At 33.5% G+C, this 14,422-nt stretch overlaps 2 protein-coding genes across 7 annotated transcripts; one reads left to right on the forward strand and one right to left on the reverse strand.

Annotated features, from left to right (window-relative positions):
* Positions 1-429: 429 nt before the first annotated feature.
* Positions 430-9,117, forward strand: LOC113692761 (AUGMIN subunit 8). 5 transcript variants are annotated; one of them, XM_072052989.1, is made up of 7 exons: positions 431-728; positions 4,376-5,833; positions 6,106-6,225; positions 6,768-6,884; positions 6,958-7,047; positions 7,618-7,725; positions 8,741-9,117. In XM_072052989.1, exons 2-7 carry the CDS (start codon positions 4,517-4,519, stop codon positions 8,819-8,821), a joined length of 1,833 nt encoding a protein of 610 aa, XP_071909090.1. In that variant the 5' UTR covers positions 431-728; positions 4,376-4,516; the 3' UTR covers positions 8,822-9,117. The 5 variants fall into 5 exon arrangements, with proteins under 5 accessions (XP_071909093.1, XP_071909090.1, XP_071909091.1 ...); XM_072052990.1 differs by lacking the exon at positions 431-728 and adding an exon at positions 3,449-3,845; XM_072052991.1 differs by lacking the exon at positions 431-728 and adding an exon at positions 3,449-3,823.
* Positions 9,118-9,297: 180 nt separating this feature from the next.
* Positions 9,298-13,128, reverse strand: LOC113692762 (protein DETOXIFICATION 16). Of its 2 annotated transcripts, none has more exons than XM_027211309.2 (8): positions 12,528-13,128; positions 11,381-11,925; positions 11,204-11,290; positions 11,066-11,122; positions 10,336-10,574; positions 9,825-9,943; positions 9,611-9,697; positions 9,298-9,529 (listed from the first exon to the last, which is right to left on the reverse strand). In XM_027211309.2, the coding sequence occupies exons 1-8, from the start codon at positions 12,693-12,695 to the stop codon at positions 9,473-9,475; spliced, it is 1,359 nt and encodes a 452-aa protein (XP_027067110.1). In that variant the 5' UTR covers positions 12,696-13,128; the 3' UTR covers positions 9,298-9,472. The 2 variants fall into 2 exon arrangements, with proteins under 2 accessions (XP_027067110.1, XP_027067109.1); XM_027211308.2 differs by having other exon boundaries at positions 12,429-13,125.
* Between the last annotated feature and the right edge of the window lie 1,294 nt (positions 13,129-14,422).

The raw sequence follows: 14,422 nt of genomic DNA on the forward strand, positions 1-14,422 counted from the left end.
AAACTGAAGTCTAAAAACTAAAATATGAAATCTGAATTCAATTCGCAACTGAGGAGAGAGTTATATGATAATATTCCACCCAAATTAGTTTGTAGTCCTTCAATTATCCTCAACTAATCGAAATTCTGACATTATGAAGACGAAATACGTTTTGATTTAGACTTTAGAGATAAAATTAGTTCACACCCCTAACATTAGGCACAAAAAGTGCATTTTTCACATTTGCCAGTGCTGTGCAATTAGATTAGTGTCTGTGACTCCTTCCCTACACTTAACTGCTCCCTCCATTTCCTCCACAAAAAAAAAAAAAAAAAACTGTTCCCTCCATTCCCAAGTGCCAACTCAGCAAAATGGCAAATTAGTAAAAAAAGAAGACTAATCGACAGAGTAGGTGGCGCGAAAATAACGTCGTCGTAGTCGACCTGTTCCTCGGTCTACTCCAACGTCCTTTTAACTGAAAGTTCACCTCTTTCGTATTTTTTTTCTTATTTCTTTATTCAATTTGAATTAACGTTTAAAAAACTATTTATTCATTTTCAATTCTAATTAAAAATAACTCTTCTTCCTTCCCTCTCTCCATAAATTTTGATCTCAGTTGTAAAAATCTCCCCGCTGCTGATTCAATAACCTTCTTCCCTTGTCAATCTTTCTCGCCGGAAAATTTTCTTCCGACGGCTTACCGACAAACGATCTTTGCCGCTTCCGACTATTTCATTGTCCTATAACCGGTTAGATTGAATTTCTTTAATCTTTATGTGTATTTATTATTATCTTAGGTTTTTGCTTTTTGATTTTGTAGAAAACTTTTGTCAACTGAAAACTGTGATATTATATTAGAATCCGAAGTTTCCTAGCGAAATTTTGTCCCTTTTTCTTTTCCTTTTGGGTGTTTTTCGAGAGTGAATTTAGTGATAATACGAAATTCGAAAAATGAATCTTTTGATTGTTTTTGGGTTTGTTTTTCAAAAACACCACTGTAGCATTTTGAATCTGAAAAACAAGTCCGTTTGGATTAGTTGTTTTTGGGGTTGTTTTTCAAAAACTATATGAAAAACTTTTACTGTAGATTTTTTTGGATTATTTTTAAAGGTATTTTGGAAACATATTTTTGAGTATTTTTAGAATATTATAATTTTTATATTTTTATATAAATATATATTTATGCATTTATAATCCATTTATATTTACAAATGTATAGAAGTATATTATTATAAATGAATAAATTATAAATGAATATTATATAAATGTATAAATTATAATTTATATTTTTATATTTTTATATAAATATGCATTTATGCATTTATAATACATTTATAGATATTTATAAATAAATATATTTATAAATGTATTATATTATATATAATACATAATATAAATATATTTATAAATGTATAACTGTATATTATTATAAATGTATAAATGAATATTATAAATTATAAGTGTATATTATTATAAATTTATAAATTATAAATGAATATTATAAATGTATAAATTAATATATTATAAATATATATTAATATTATGTAGAAATGTATTTATATAATTAATATAAATGTATATTTGTATTGATATTATGTATAAATGTAAAATTAATATTATGTATATTAATATAAATGCATAAGTGTATATTATTAAAAATGTATAAATTATAAATGAATATTATATAAATGTATAAATTAATAAATTATAAATATATATTAATATTATGTAGAAATGTATTAATATAATTAATATAAATGTATACATGTATTAATATTATGTATAAATGTAAAATTAATATTATGTATATTAATATAAATGTATAAATGTATAAATTAATATATTATAAATATATATTAATATTATGTAGAAATGTATTTATATAATTAATATAAATGTATATATGTATTGATATTATGTATAAATGTAAAATTAATATTATGTATATTAATATAAATGTATAAATGTATTAATATATATAATACATAATATAAATGTATATTTAAATGTATAAGTGTATATTATTAAAAATGTATAAATTATAAATGAATATTATATAAATGTATTAATTAATAAATTATAAATATATATTAATATTATGTAGAAATGTATTAATATAATTCATATAAATGTATACATGTATTAATATTATGTATAAATGTAAAATTAATATTATGTATATTAATATAAATGTATAAATGTATTATATTATATATTATACATAATATAAATGTATATTATAAATAAACATAAATATTTATATATTGTGTATAAATGTATAATATATTATACATTATATTATATATAATTTATATAACATATAATATTTATGTAAATATATTATAAATATATAAAAATATATTATAAATAAAATAAAATATTTATAATATGTATGTATAGATATATAATATTAGAAATGTATAATATATATAATATACATTATTATTAATATAATTTATGTATAATATACATAATTGAAATATACATATTAATATATATTATAAAACAAAATTGAATAAATATATTTATAAATTTATATATAAATAAATGTATTTATATAAATATATAATATTTATTTCAATTGATATAATATATATAATATTATACATAATTGAAATAAATATATTTATATTAATATAATATATATATATAATATACATAATTGAAATATACATATTAAAATATATTAAAATATAATTGAAATATACATATTAAAATACATAATTAAAATATATAAATTGAAATATACTTATTAAAATATACAAATTAAATATACATAATTGAAATATATTTGGAGTTGTTTTTGATATATTGTTTGGATATGGGTGTTTTTGAAGTTGTTTTTGAAATACACATTACTGTAGCATTTGGAATGTGAAAAACAGTTTTTCAAAAACAGGTGCAAAAACACTCCATCCAAACGCAGCCTTATGTTCATTTTTTAAAGTATTTCGTGAAGCTTCGCTCACGGAGATTATACATGAAAGCAGCAGATGTTGTCAAAATTTGGAACAAAACCTGACAATTCCCAGACGAATACTTCCAATAAATTATTATTGTTTAAATTGTTGTTAAGCATTTTCATCGGTTACTGTACCTCAGAACCTGTAAAAAAAAAAAATTTCAAATCTTGAACTATTGTTTATTCATTTTTCTCATAAATAATTGTACTAAGTGAATATTTTCTGTTTTTCGTATTCACTTTGTTGTATTTATGATAGCAGAGTAAATTTATGGGGATGGACAATGATCTCCACATGCACGTGGTCCTCAGTATCTGTTCCCATTACTCTGCAATTATATGCTTCATCATTTATCAATACCATTCCGCGTCTTTAATTATTTAATTTTTTTTATTATTAGAATTATGCCCTGCAAAAAGACAAATTCCAATTTTGTATTTTTGAGTTTTTTTAGTATTTTGGATTTAGAACTATGCTAATTAAGTTAAAATTAAGGGGAGAAGCTGATTCTTTGATGCAATTTAGAAAAACCCACGACATGGTTAGAATGAGAAAAACTGTTGTATTTTTTCTCTATTTGAAATTTAGAGTTTCAAGAATTTGGATGAAGGTATTTAGAGTCAGAAATGACACTCATTAGAATGGATGCCCGTATGGGGGATGTAGGTGTAAGTGTTGGGAGAGGGGTAGAGAGTAGATTCTTGTAACTTTCAGTCCCAACGAATTCCCTTTCATGAAAAGGAGTTGAGTGGGTAAAATAGAAACAGGCCAGAGGGGCTTAGAGAGAAAAGTGAGAGAGGAAGAGAGAAAGAACTGTGTGTGTGTGTGTTGTTTATATCCAGCCAGAAGGACCATGGCACTCCCGTGAGATGGGACAAAAGGTAGAGGGGCCAAAGTGAAATGGTAAATCAATAAAGAAACAAATTAAAGAATAGTGGAGGGAAGAAAAAAAGAAAAAGAAATGAGGAGGGAAGAAAGAAAGAACTAAGAATCAATAATAGCATATATCAAATCCAAATTTTGCGTTTCTTTTTCTTTCTATATTCCTACCTTCATTACACCTTCTTTTCAATTCCTGAAGGGAGGGGGTTGGATTATCCTTTTGTTGTTTCATTCTTCTTGTATGTTTCAGAAGACTTTACAATTCAAATTTGAATGAATCTTTGAATGTGGTATATTCTAGCCCACATTTGGGTTCTTCTTGTGAAGCTTGATTGTGTCTGATCTACCTGGTTTTTGGGTTGCCAGTGTTAATTGCAGAATACCCTTTTGCATTGATTCCCTGAGATTATGAAATTCTCAGTTGTTCAGATCCAACCGTCTGTAAAGATGTATACTTTTGATAGTTCTTTATCCTTTTTCTGCTCACGCGTTATTCTTTTCTTCTTTTTCCTATCTGTGATATCTTACTCTTAGCTATTGATGTATGACAGGTTATCAGAGTAAAGCACAGTCTTTTAAAGAAATTGGAGTAGACCATGAGAGTTCAATGTGGGTATATAAAAGTTTTACAAAGATATGTTTGATTCTGTTGTGAAGGGGAGCTCCAATGTGGCGTAATTTGGACAATTTGGATGGATTTATGTGAATTACAGCGAGTATTACAGAAACAGTTTACAGTGGGCACCCCAAGACCACCATTGATTCCGGCAGACAAGAATAATGGAACCACTCGCCGGTCTCGAACAAGAGAAGTTAGTTCTAGATACAAGTCACCTACTCCAGTTGCATCTTCTGGTCCAAGGCGTTGCTCTTCCCCAACTGTCACAAGAACAACAAATTCAAATGTGTCAGTACCAAAAAGAGCTATATCTGCTGAGAGAAAGCGGCCCTCAACGCCACCATCACCACCAAGTCCGTCTCCATCAACACCAGTGCAGGACACATCGACAGATGTGCTTTTGGCATCAAGAAAGGTAGCAGGCAATCGGTTGCCTGAGTCGTTATGGCCGTCTACGATGAGGAGTCTTAGTGTTTCTTTCCAGTCTGATACTTTTTCTCTGCCTATTAGTAAGAGGGAAAAACCAGTTAATCATGCTCTTGCTGATCGGACTCTGAGGCCACCATCCAATGTAGCACATAAGCAGAGTGAAACAATAACCCCTGCTTCACGAAAGCCTACACCAGAGAGAAAAAGGAGTCCACTGAAAGGAAAGAATTCTGCTGATCAGTCTGAGAATTTTAGACCAGTTGAAGGTGTGCATTCTCGACTGGTAGAGCAGCATAGATGGCCTAGTAGAGCAGGTGGAAAATTATCTGCAAATACAGTAAATAGAAGTATTGATCTTGGTGACAAGGCCGGTAGGAATTCATCTTTGCAACAGTCAGGATCTGGGGTACCTTCCTTACGGAGATGGTCCTTGGATGGTATGACTAAGCCTTTACAAAAATCCGCCAGCAACTTGTTGGCACCAGTGTCATCTGATGAAGGTGGGAAACAAGTGATTGGTGATTGCTCAGCTGATGATAATTCATTGCACTTACATAAGCCTGTCTCTTCGAGTTTTTTGGAAAGATCAAAGCTAATGAACGCTGCAATTAGATCTCAGTCTTTACCTGTTCACAGTTCTCGTCCCCCATCACCGAATAAAGCGTCAGTGACCTCATCCACTATTTCACGAGGAGTCAGTCCATCCAGGGCGAAAAGAGTGAGTCCTGTTCCATCAAGAGGGCCGAGTCCATCACGATCAAGACCATCAAGCCCATCAAGACAGTCCAGTAATCCAACTTCTGTTCTCAGTTTCATTGCTGATATCAAAAAGGGAAAGAAGACAGTGAATTACATTGAAGATGCTCACCAACTGCGGCTATTGTACAATAGACAATTGCAGTGGCGATATGCTAATGCTACCGCAGATGCTGTGCTGAGTTCTCAAAAAGAAAAAGCTGAGGTTTGTCTTCTCTTATTTGTGGAACTTTACATGCCTTATATGTGCTGTCAAGTTACATACTATTTAAAGTTAGAAATCCAACATAGCTATCATTGAATAACACAAATATGAACATCTTATATCTCCATGTGTATAATGCTACATTCAGCTTGTTGGACATCAATCCTTTTGTTAGTTTCCGTATCTTTTGTCATGGAAAATGCATTGTCGCCTGCTAAAATGTGGACTCTGACCTAATATAGATTTCACTGATGAGAAACATGATGATGCAGCTAACGTTATATAGCGTCTGGAGAAGTACGTCAGATTTGCGAGATTCAGTAATCAAAAAGAGAATAAAACTGCAACAGCTAACATTAAAGTTGAAGCTGTACGCAGTTTTGAATGAACAGGTATTCATCATGTCCTTAAAATGAAGCTTGCATTAGTTTCTGGTGCATGGGTCTAAATGACTCTTTCCATGTGGTTTCCATCATTTATTTCACTTTGAAAGCTTATCAATAAGAATCAAGCAAATGAAATATACAATTTCTGGAAAGAAGCTTTGAGTGTTGTCATTGACTCAAGTATAATGCAACTAAAACGTTCATAACATCAGTAATTGAGTTTTGCTATCCATAGCTGATGAGGATGCAGAAGTAAATGAAAATGATTTTTTTGCAAGAGACTTGCATTTGCAGTTGCATGGCCTGCCTAATAACAGTGACAATTTATTTCAAATTGATTCTTATGTTTTGCTCGCAGTTGAAGCATTTTGAATTATGAAAGTATAACAATGTTCATGAACTTCATCGTCCAAGCCTGGAATTTAGATATATCATGCTCAAAGTTCTTCAAGTTATCTCTTCATTTAAACCCAACTCATCATTGGTGTTTCATTATTCTTTTCAATGATTAGTAAATTGACGCTAAAAAGTAAGTTTTGACATCTCAGCTGGCCTACCTTGATGAGTGGCCAGGAATTGAGAGGGATCATGCTGAATCGTTATCCCAGGCTATCACAGATCTGCAAGCAAGCACTCTCCGCCTTCCAGTCACTGGAGGGGCAAGGGTATGTTGGTCCCATGAGTTACTAAAGCTCATTTCACTAGAAGATGATTGTTAAGATGTTCTACATTTTACAGGGAGATATCCAAACTGTCAAGGCAGCTGTTTGCTCAGCAGTGGATATAATGCAGGCAATGGGATCCTCCATATGTCTTATACTGTCACAGGTACTCTTCATCAAGGCTTGTAGATGCTAATCGCTCTTAAGGCAAAAATGTATTGGGTTTTATTAGGAAAGTTGCATATTTCCTGGATTTCCCTTGGCCTTTTGGACCTTATTTAATTGGTCATCTGGTATTATTAGCTTTATCGCATAAATTCACGTTACAGTACCTGAAAACAATAACAAATTTAAGTACCTTGGCAACAGACCTTTTCCTTGATTTTCTGAGTCACATAATCCTTGAGTTGGTTATTTTTGATAAATTTGTTCGAGAATAGCTTAATGGGATGCTACATGCTGTTTATTATTAAGATGAATCCTGTGATGAGGTGTAATTTGTTTTGACAAAGATGTACATGATGACATGTCTTCTTCTTGAAGATTCCATAAGGATGTTATAGGCTCATATTGCTCTGACAAAGAAATGTAGAAGCAATCTCAACCATATGTAGATAGATTAATTAGAAATAAGCTTTTAAACATCTGATCTTATTGCTGTTTCTGCAATCTGATACTGTCATGTAAACAACTGGTATGCTCTTAAGTCTTGAACTTTCATCTTTTATCCATTCAGGTGGAGGAAATGAACTGCCTGGTTTCTGAACTTGCTGACGTGGTAGCTCAAGAAAGAGCAATGCTTGATGAATGTGAGGCTCTCTTTGCGTCAACATCTGCAATGCAGGTAAAGACTAGTTTCTAAGTGATGTTATTAGCTGTAGTGTGGAGTCCGTATATACACTGAGTGTGCATTTTGCATTCTTCTCCAATTTCCATTCCCTCCTTCTTTTTCCATTTTTTTCCTCCTTGCCACACCTTCCTCATTTAGTTTTTGGACCGAATGAAAGTTGTACCTCTTGTGAAGCTTGGAGGACCATTTCAAAGTACATAAAAACTATTTGTGTTGTGAATAATTGTCCCTTATCAAATGGCAGATTCATGCCATACGACATTTTAAGCCTATTATTTCTGAGATACGGGATAAAAGAATGCACATAACCACAAATTGATATAAAGTAAATGAGAATCATTAAACTGACTTTTAGTGTTTCAGGATGAAACTAGGATGTTATTTAGTTCTTCATGCATGAAAATCAACCAATAGGTATTAATCAGGATGAGTTTTCATATTCATTACTTTCTCTTTTAAAATCCCACGTGATTAAGGTGTAAAATGCCATTTGAGCGACAGCTGAACATTTTTTGTTAAGCGTTTGCATAAGACCTGTTTGTCCTGATGCCATACAAGGTTCATGACATAATGAACTGCTGCAACAGCCGTATTCTTCTTTTTCTCTAGTTATTACTTCTGTTTTGGTAGTTATACCAAGTTGGAAGATGAAGGTATGTCATGGTGATTGATGTTGGCAACTGTTTTTCTGATGGCCTTAATTATTTTTGAGAATCTGATGTATCCCACTGGATAAGGATCTTTATTCCTTCTCGCAAAATGATGGTTTGATTGTTTACCATCTCCATTGCCCTTCCCCTTTTCGTTTCTTCCTTTCAACTCCATCTAGAAAGAATGTTTTGAATTTCCTTATGTTGGTTTCTGGAGATCACCACATCATCCCCTAGATTACGTAAACAGGTCCTGTCTCTCTCTCTCTCTCTCTTTTAGAACTTGGTTTGCGGAATATCTTTTGTAAGGTCTCTTTTAAGTATACTTGTTGATATCTATAATGTTGGTCTTAATGTAGGTAGAGGAATACAGCCTTAGAACCCATCTTGTACAGTTGAAAGAAGCTTGGATAAATGATCAATTGATCTCTGGGAATTAAATGAACCAACGGAGGCTTCCACAAGGAACACTAACAACTTTCTTAAGGAAGAAAGTGATACTGCTGTCATAGCTATTAGAGAGTGTAAAATGAAATATATAATTTATGTAGGCATCTTTTTTTCTTTTTAACCTGGTAGAATTGTGTAATTTAGTAATTATATTTTTCTTCAATTTTTACTTCTTTACTGAGGGGCAATTGTAATTGCTCTATCAGTTTTCATGTAATTTTTGTCTCGTGATTGAATGAAAATGCAACAAAGAAGAGGGGTTAAATTTAGAGAGAATTTTTCTCAACAGTTCATCTATAATACGTCTTCTTCTCTCATCTTATATAATATTGGCCTCTGAAGGTACTGATATATAATTTTCCTTTCCTTCACGTACTATTTTCTATCACTAACGTGGTTCGTGATTCTTGGGATGAACGAGTGGATCGTATGACCTTGAGTTCGCATGAATGTGTGAAAATCCAGATGCACAGAAAGTTGGCTAATAGATGTGTTACAGAACGTGTAGCTGTAAATTGAATTCTGAAAAAAGGTCAAAAACTGCTACATGCCCTGCAAGACAGGCAAATTTAACAAAATTAGGATGTCAAAGCTCTTGATTTTCTTTGAGATCAGTTGATCTGTTGTTTCCTTTTTCCATACTATGATGCTTCTCTGGGATTCACTGTGCCAGACACCCTATCAGCAGCCTTCTTTGCCTACAAAAGGGGCCAAAGAAAAAAGAGATATTGGAACCGCTTGAGCAAAATTGCAGAAAATTACAGAAGAAACTGTTTTACCTCTTTCTCCCAATTCATTCGCAAAGTTATTATTCCAAGAAGTGATGTTTGTGCAGCCAGCGCCACAATAATGCCAATCCAAAGCCCCTGTGCACCATATTATGATCAGACAAGATTATTTGTCATTTTGCTTCCTGTGGCTAGGTACTTTATTGGAAGTTGTTGTGGAACAGAGGAAATGGGGAGGAATGGAAGCAATGCAGTCCAAGTGTACCTTTCCTCCAACATGATAGACAAATGCTAACAGTATAGCAGAAGGTATTCCCAACAAATAATAAGCTCCCAAATTGATGACTGCACCTACCCTTTGCCAGCCACATCCTCTTGCAGTGCCTGGAATTCATTTGGATAGAAGCTTTGATAAAAGATCATTTTATCCTTGAGAATATGATCTAAAGCCATATTAGCCCTTGACTTAGAGATGAAAATGACAAAAATGTGAATGTACAAAGAGTGAAATTTACAGAGATTCATGCAGATTAAAAACTCATATTGCTCGCACTTCTGTAAGTTTAGTTTACCATAGCTTTACCCTTAAAACCTCTAAATTTCCATGACTGAAAAGAAAATTGGAAGTTCTGGTGTCAATGAAGGTGTCTAGTTAACTACAAATTTTGGGGGGGTTTTTTTTTTATTAAGTTGCATTCTAAGATCAGAATTAATGTCAAGAGATGGATTTGCGAAACACCTTTCATTAGAACTATTATACGGAGATATTGACAGACCTGAAAGTACGGTTTGAATGCCCTCTAGAATATGTGATCCTGCAAGCAAAAGCATCATATCTGCTACATATCTCACTACCTTTTCTTCTGTGCTATAGCAGTAGCCCCATACTTTGCGCAAAAGGATGAGGCATGTTGATGCCAAAACACCTTCCGTCAAAACAACCAAAAGTCCAATGCATGCTGCTAAACGAGCTTCATATGGCCTACCAGCCCCGAGTTCATTTGAGACCCTTGTACTGAAGAAGAAGAACCAAAACTTTCCAAACTCAGTGGACAGTTATTAAGGGGTGTGTGTGGGGGTTGGGAGCATGGTTCAAAGTTTCGGTCGAGGTCACGGTTGCGGCTCGAACCGTTCCACACTGGTTTCGGCATATCGGTCGCGGTCTCAACAAGATGCAAATTTTGAAGTATTTAATATTTTAAAAATTGTAAATAATATAAAACAATATGCTAAACAAAAATAATAAAAAATTAGTAAAAGAAAATCTGTAAAATGTACTTTTTTTGTTGGATTTAAATTGACTCGAGATGATTCGGGACGACTCTGTATGACTCGGCCATTTCTATCCTTATCAGAGACTTCTCGGCCAAGTTTTCGGCAATCTATGTATCTCAGAGTCATCTCGTCCCGGTATCGCAACCGAGAGCTCGCTCTGGTGACCACTCGGCCGATTCTTTGAACCATGGTTGGGAGGGGCCCCGGGGGGGTAGAGAATAGTTAAATCACCTGATGGCACCACCAAGTCCTAGCGGCATCACGTAAATCATGCTACATGTGTTAAGGCTGCAATGCACACCTTTGTAAGTTCAAAAAAGTTGCTTACTCATTGCTGATCAAATTTCAATGGAATTTTTAGGGACTAACCTGATGGAAAGAACTGGTGTTTCTAGCTTTGGATTTGGAAGAAGACCAGACAGCAAAACCATCATTTCAAATGACCAAATCTCTAGGCTGTTTCACAGCATGATATGATTTATTTGCTATGGGTAAGAGTTGAAATTAGGAGGAGATGTGCATGCAACAAGGGGAATAGAGAATTACCAGGTCATTATAGCAGAAGGAATTGCCAGTGTAAGAAATTTCCAGATATGATGAAATGCTTCCTTGGAAAATCCAGTCCAAGTCATTTTACAGGAAGGAGATAACCTAATATACAACGCTAACAACAAAACATTGATCCAATACGAAACGGAGCTAGCCAGAGCAGCACCTCTGCTTCCGAGGCCTGATTTAAATACGAGAAGCCAACACATGAGTAAATGAACTAATGTTATAATTCCAGTAGTAAGCATCATAGGAAAGACATTATTTTGGGCTTGCAGAAATCGGATTTGGCAGTATAGGAGCGCAACAGCAAAGATGCCTGGTATCAGAAAGCGGGCATACACTTCAGCTTCAAATGATATTTCAGGATCTTGCCCCACAAACGCAAGAATACGCCCTGTATTTGCCCAAATACATGTAAGAGGGATGCAGGTAAGTAAAAGGACGACCATAGCTCTCTGCATATGAATTCCCAGCATTCGATAGTGTTTTGCTCCATAGGACTGACCGCAGAATGTGTCCAATGCACCAGACATCCCATTCTGCCCAAAAAAAAGGTAAGCCATGATCGCATATAAAATATGATTTTGACGTTCATCAAACACTTAGATCTGCACAGCATGAGGCTCATTTGTCTTCAACTAGCTTTTGTAAATGTATTATGCTTGCAGTTCCTAAGCATATCAGTTTTGAGTTTCGTACTTGGCATCTACCTTTAAATATTTCTCCACAACCATAAAAACAGTTTTTTTTTCGTTGTCAACAATTGGATTTGATGCTGCTAATATCGATGCATTTTCAAATTATCAGAGATTAATCAGATCTCAAATACCTAAACAACATGAGAACATCAGCAAAAATCAAGTAACAATTGTTGTCTCAGCAATACAACAGAGTTAATTTGGAAATTATTCCAAAAAAATTGTCCTCCTGAAACCGATTAAGCTTCAGGTGTGAAACTGAACCTCAAACAACTTGATTACACCGAATAAAATGCAAAAATCATGGCTGATTTTACTTGTAGAGCAAGTATATTATCACTTACGAACAAGCTGAAACCAGTTACTGAAGCGAATGAAGTAGCCAAAGAAGCACCAGAAAGAGCTAGCTCTCCAAGGTGACCAACAAACATGAGGGCGATCACCTGCAAAGCAAATATCAAGAAGTTGACCAAGATCAGAGGCCCTGCCAGTGCCAAGAGCTTCTTCACTTCTGCCAAGAAATCGGAATGCTTTGTACTGGATCCCTGCACTCCGGATGAGACTGGAACAAGTGGGCATTCCAGTCCATGGCTTATGTTTTTCTCATCCATAGTTCCCCTTTCTCAACTCTTCTCTCGCAAGGATCAGATTGTGAAGAACTCAGCATTCCCTTTCAGATTTATGAATTGTTTTCAATGAAAGAGATCTCAGCACCATTGTCTGTCTATGTAAATTCATTAATGCAATACTATCATGCGCCGGATGTTGTCGCTACTGTTTCCTTTCAATTTCAAACCTCGGTTACAGGTCGATTTTCTAAGATATCTCAAACACTCGGTAGAAGTTGTTTTCATAATGCAACCTCTTCGTCCCTTGACCAATTTCTTTTAGTACGAGGATGGTGTAAATCCCTCCCAAAATTTCTGCACTGCATTAGAGTTGTCTGAGTAGGCATCCCATGATTGGTCAGAGAGTCACGAAACCAAAAATGCATTACTCTTCTAGTTTTGTATTCTTTGACGTGTCTCCGCATCTGTCAAAAGATATGAATTCCTCGAAAATTCTAAGGATTGGTACAGTGATTTGTACCAATCCATTGGTACAGTGGTTTGATGTGGTACGGATGTGGTAGGAGCCAGACACGTTAGGAAAAGCAAAATTCAAGGTTGTTTTTGGCGTGGGTTAAGGCTACCGGAACTTAAATGAGTGTCGTGATGGTGGGTTCCACATTGAAATGACCCAAGCCAATTTATCAGTCACATGGGTGAATAAGACCCAAGACATTATTAATATTACTATTGTTTTCTAATTTATATACAATAGACATAATGAAGAAAATGCAAAGTTAGATACGTAACTGAAAAGAAATTAGAAAAAATAAATAATTTATGTATGTACAGAACTAGATAAATTTTGATTCATTTAATTACATAAATTGACAAAAGAGGAGATAATTTAAATATTTTGGAAGAAATTTTGGAATAATGTATACAATTAATTAAACCGATCACAGGAATTAATAATTGTAAAGGAGTAAACGAATGGTTAATTAATTAGTTGAGATGGAACATTTGTAGGAGAAGTAATATGCTGTTTTATTATATGAGAAGTAATTAATATGATTCTTTTATTATATTTGCGGGTAGAACATATATAAAGAAATGTTTAAAAAATGCATTTGTTATGGTATTGGTCCAAATTAATGAGAATGAATTGATGACATAATAACCGGAGTGCAAATAGGTGAAATTTAATTAGACCATACTTGTCACTTTTAAATTTTCAACATTATCATCATAATCACCTTAATTATACTTTTATCATTTGATTAACATATTGTTTATGTATTGTCATCCAATAGCACAACTAACTTTCATCGATAAATCAACCATAAACATTATAATTACCAAATTCATTAAAATAATATTAAAAAAGCTTTTAAAGATCAAAGTTTTTTTTTTGTTTATTAAAACTTTATACCAATTTCTTCCGTATAAAAAGCGATTGTTTTAAATTGCACATGGACTGAGTGTGTCCTTTATCACTAGTGGTATTTGAAGTCACCCCTGTCAGTTGTCCTATTGACTTGACGTGCGGCAGAATACCATGTACAATTGTGTGTCAGTCTAATACCAATGAAATGGTGGAAACTGCCGTGCCATCTTGAAGAAGCTTCGGTGAATTCCTCTGTGGTGGAGCCATCTCCAACTCCCGTGTAGTGAAAAGTTGGGTAGAAAAATAAATCAAATTATTCGATAGTTAAATCGAATTCGGTTTGATAAATTAAATTGCTTAGATACTTGAATCGAACTCGATTTGATAAAAGTTTCTTCGAATT

The sequence above is a fragment of the Coffea arabica genome, chromosome 6c, assembly GCF_036785885.1.
Source record: "Coffea arabica cultivar ET-39 chromosome 6c, Coffea Arabica ET-39 HiFi, whole genome shotgun sequence".
Lineage (NCBI taxonomy): Eukaryota > Viridiplantae > Streptophyta > Magnoliopsida > Gentianales > Rubiaceae > Coffea > Coffea arabica.

Coding starts and splice junctions, on each gene's coding strand:
- LOC113692762 (XM_027211308.2), bottom strand. CDS start 12,695: ATGGATGAGAAAAACATAAGCCATGGACTGGAATGCCCACTTGTTCCA. Junction 11,926..12,428: donor TAACTGGTTTCAGCTTGTTC/GTAAGTGATAAT, acceptor TTTTTTGGGCAG/AATGGGATGTCTGGTGCATT. Junction 9,530..9,610: donor GAATGAATTGGGAGAAAGAG/GTAAAACAGTTT, acceptor CCCCTTTTGTAG/GCAAAGAAGGCTGCTGATAG.
- LOC113692761 (XM_072052989.1), top strand. CDS start 4,517: ATGGATTTATGTGAATTACAGCGAGTATTACAGAAACAGTTTACAGTG. Junction 6,226..6,767: donor ACGCAGTTTTGAATGAACAG/GTATTCATCATG, acceptor TTGACATCTCAG/CTGGCCTACCTTGATGAGTG. Junction 7,048..7,617: donor TATGTCTTATACTGTCACAG/GTACTCTTCATC, acceptor TTATCCATTCAG/GTGGAGGAAATGAACTGCCT.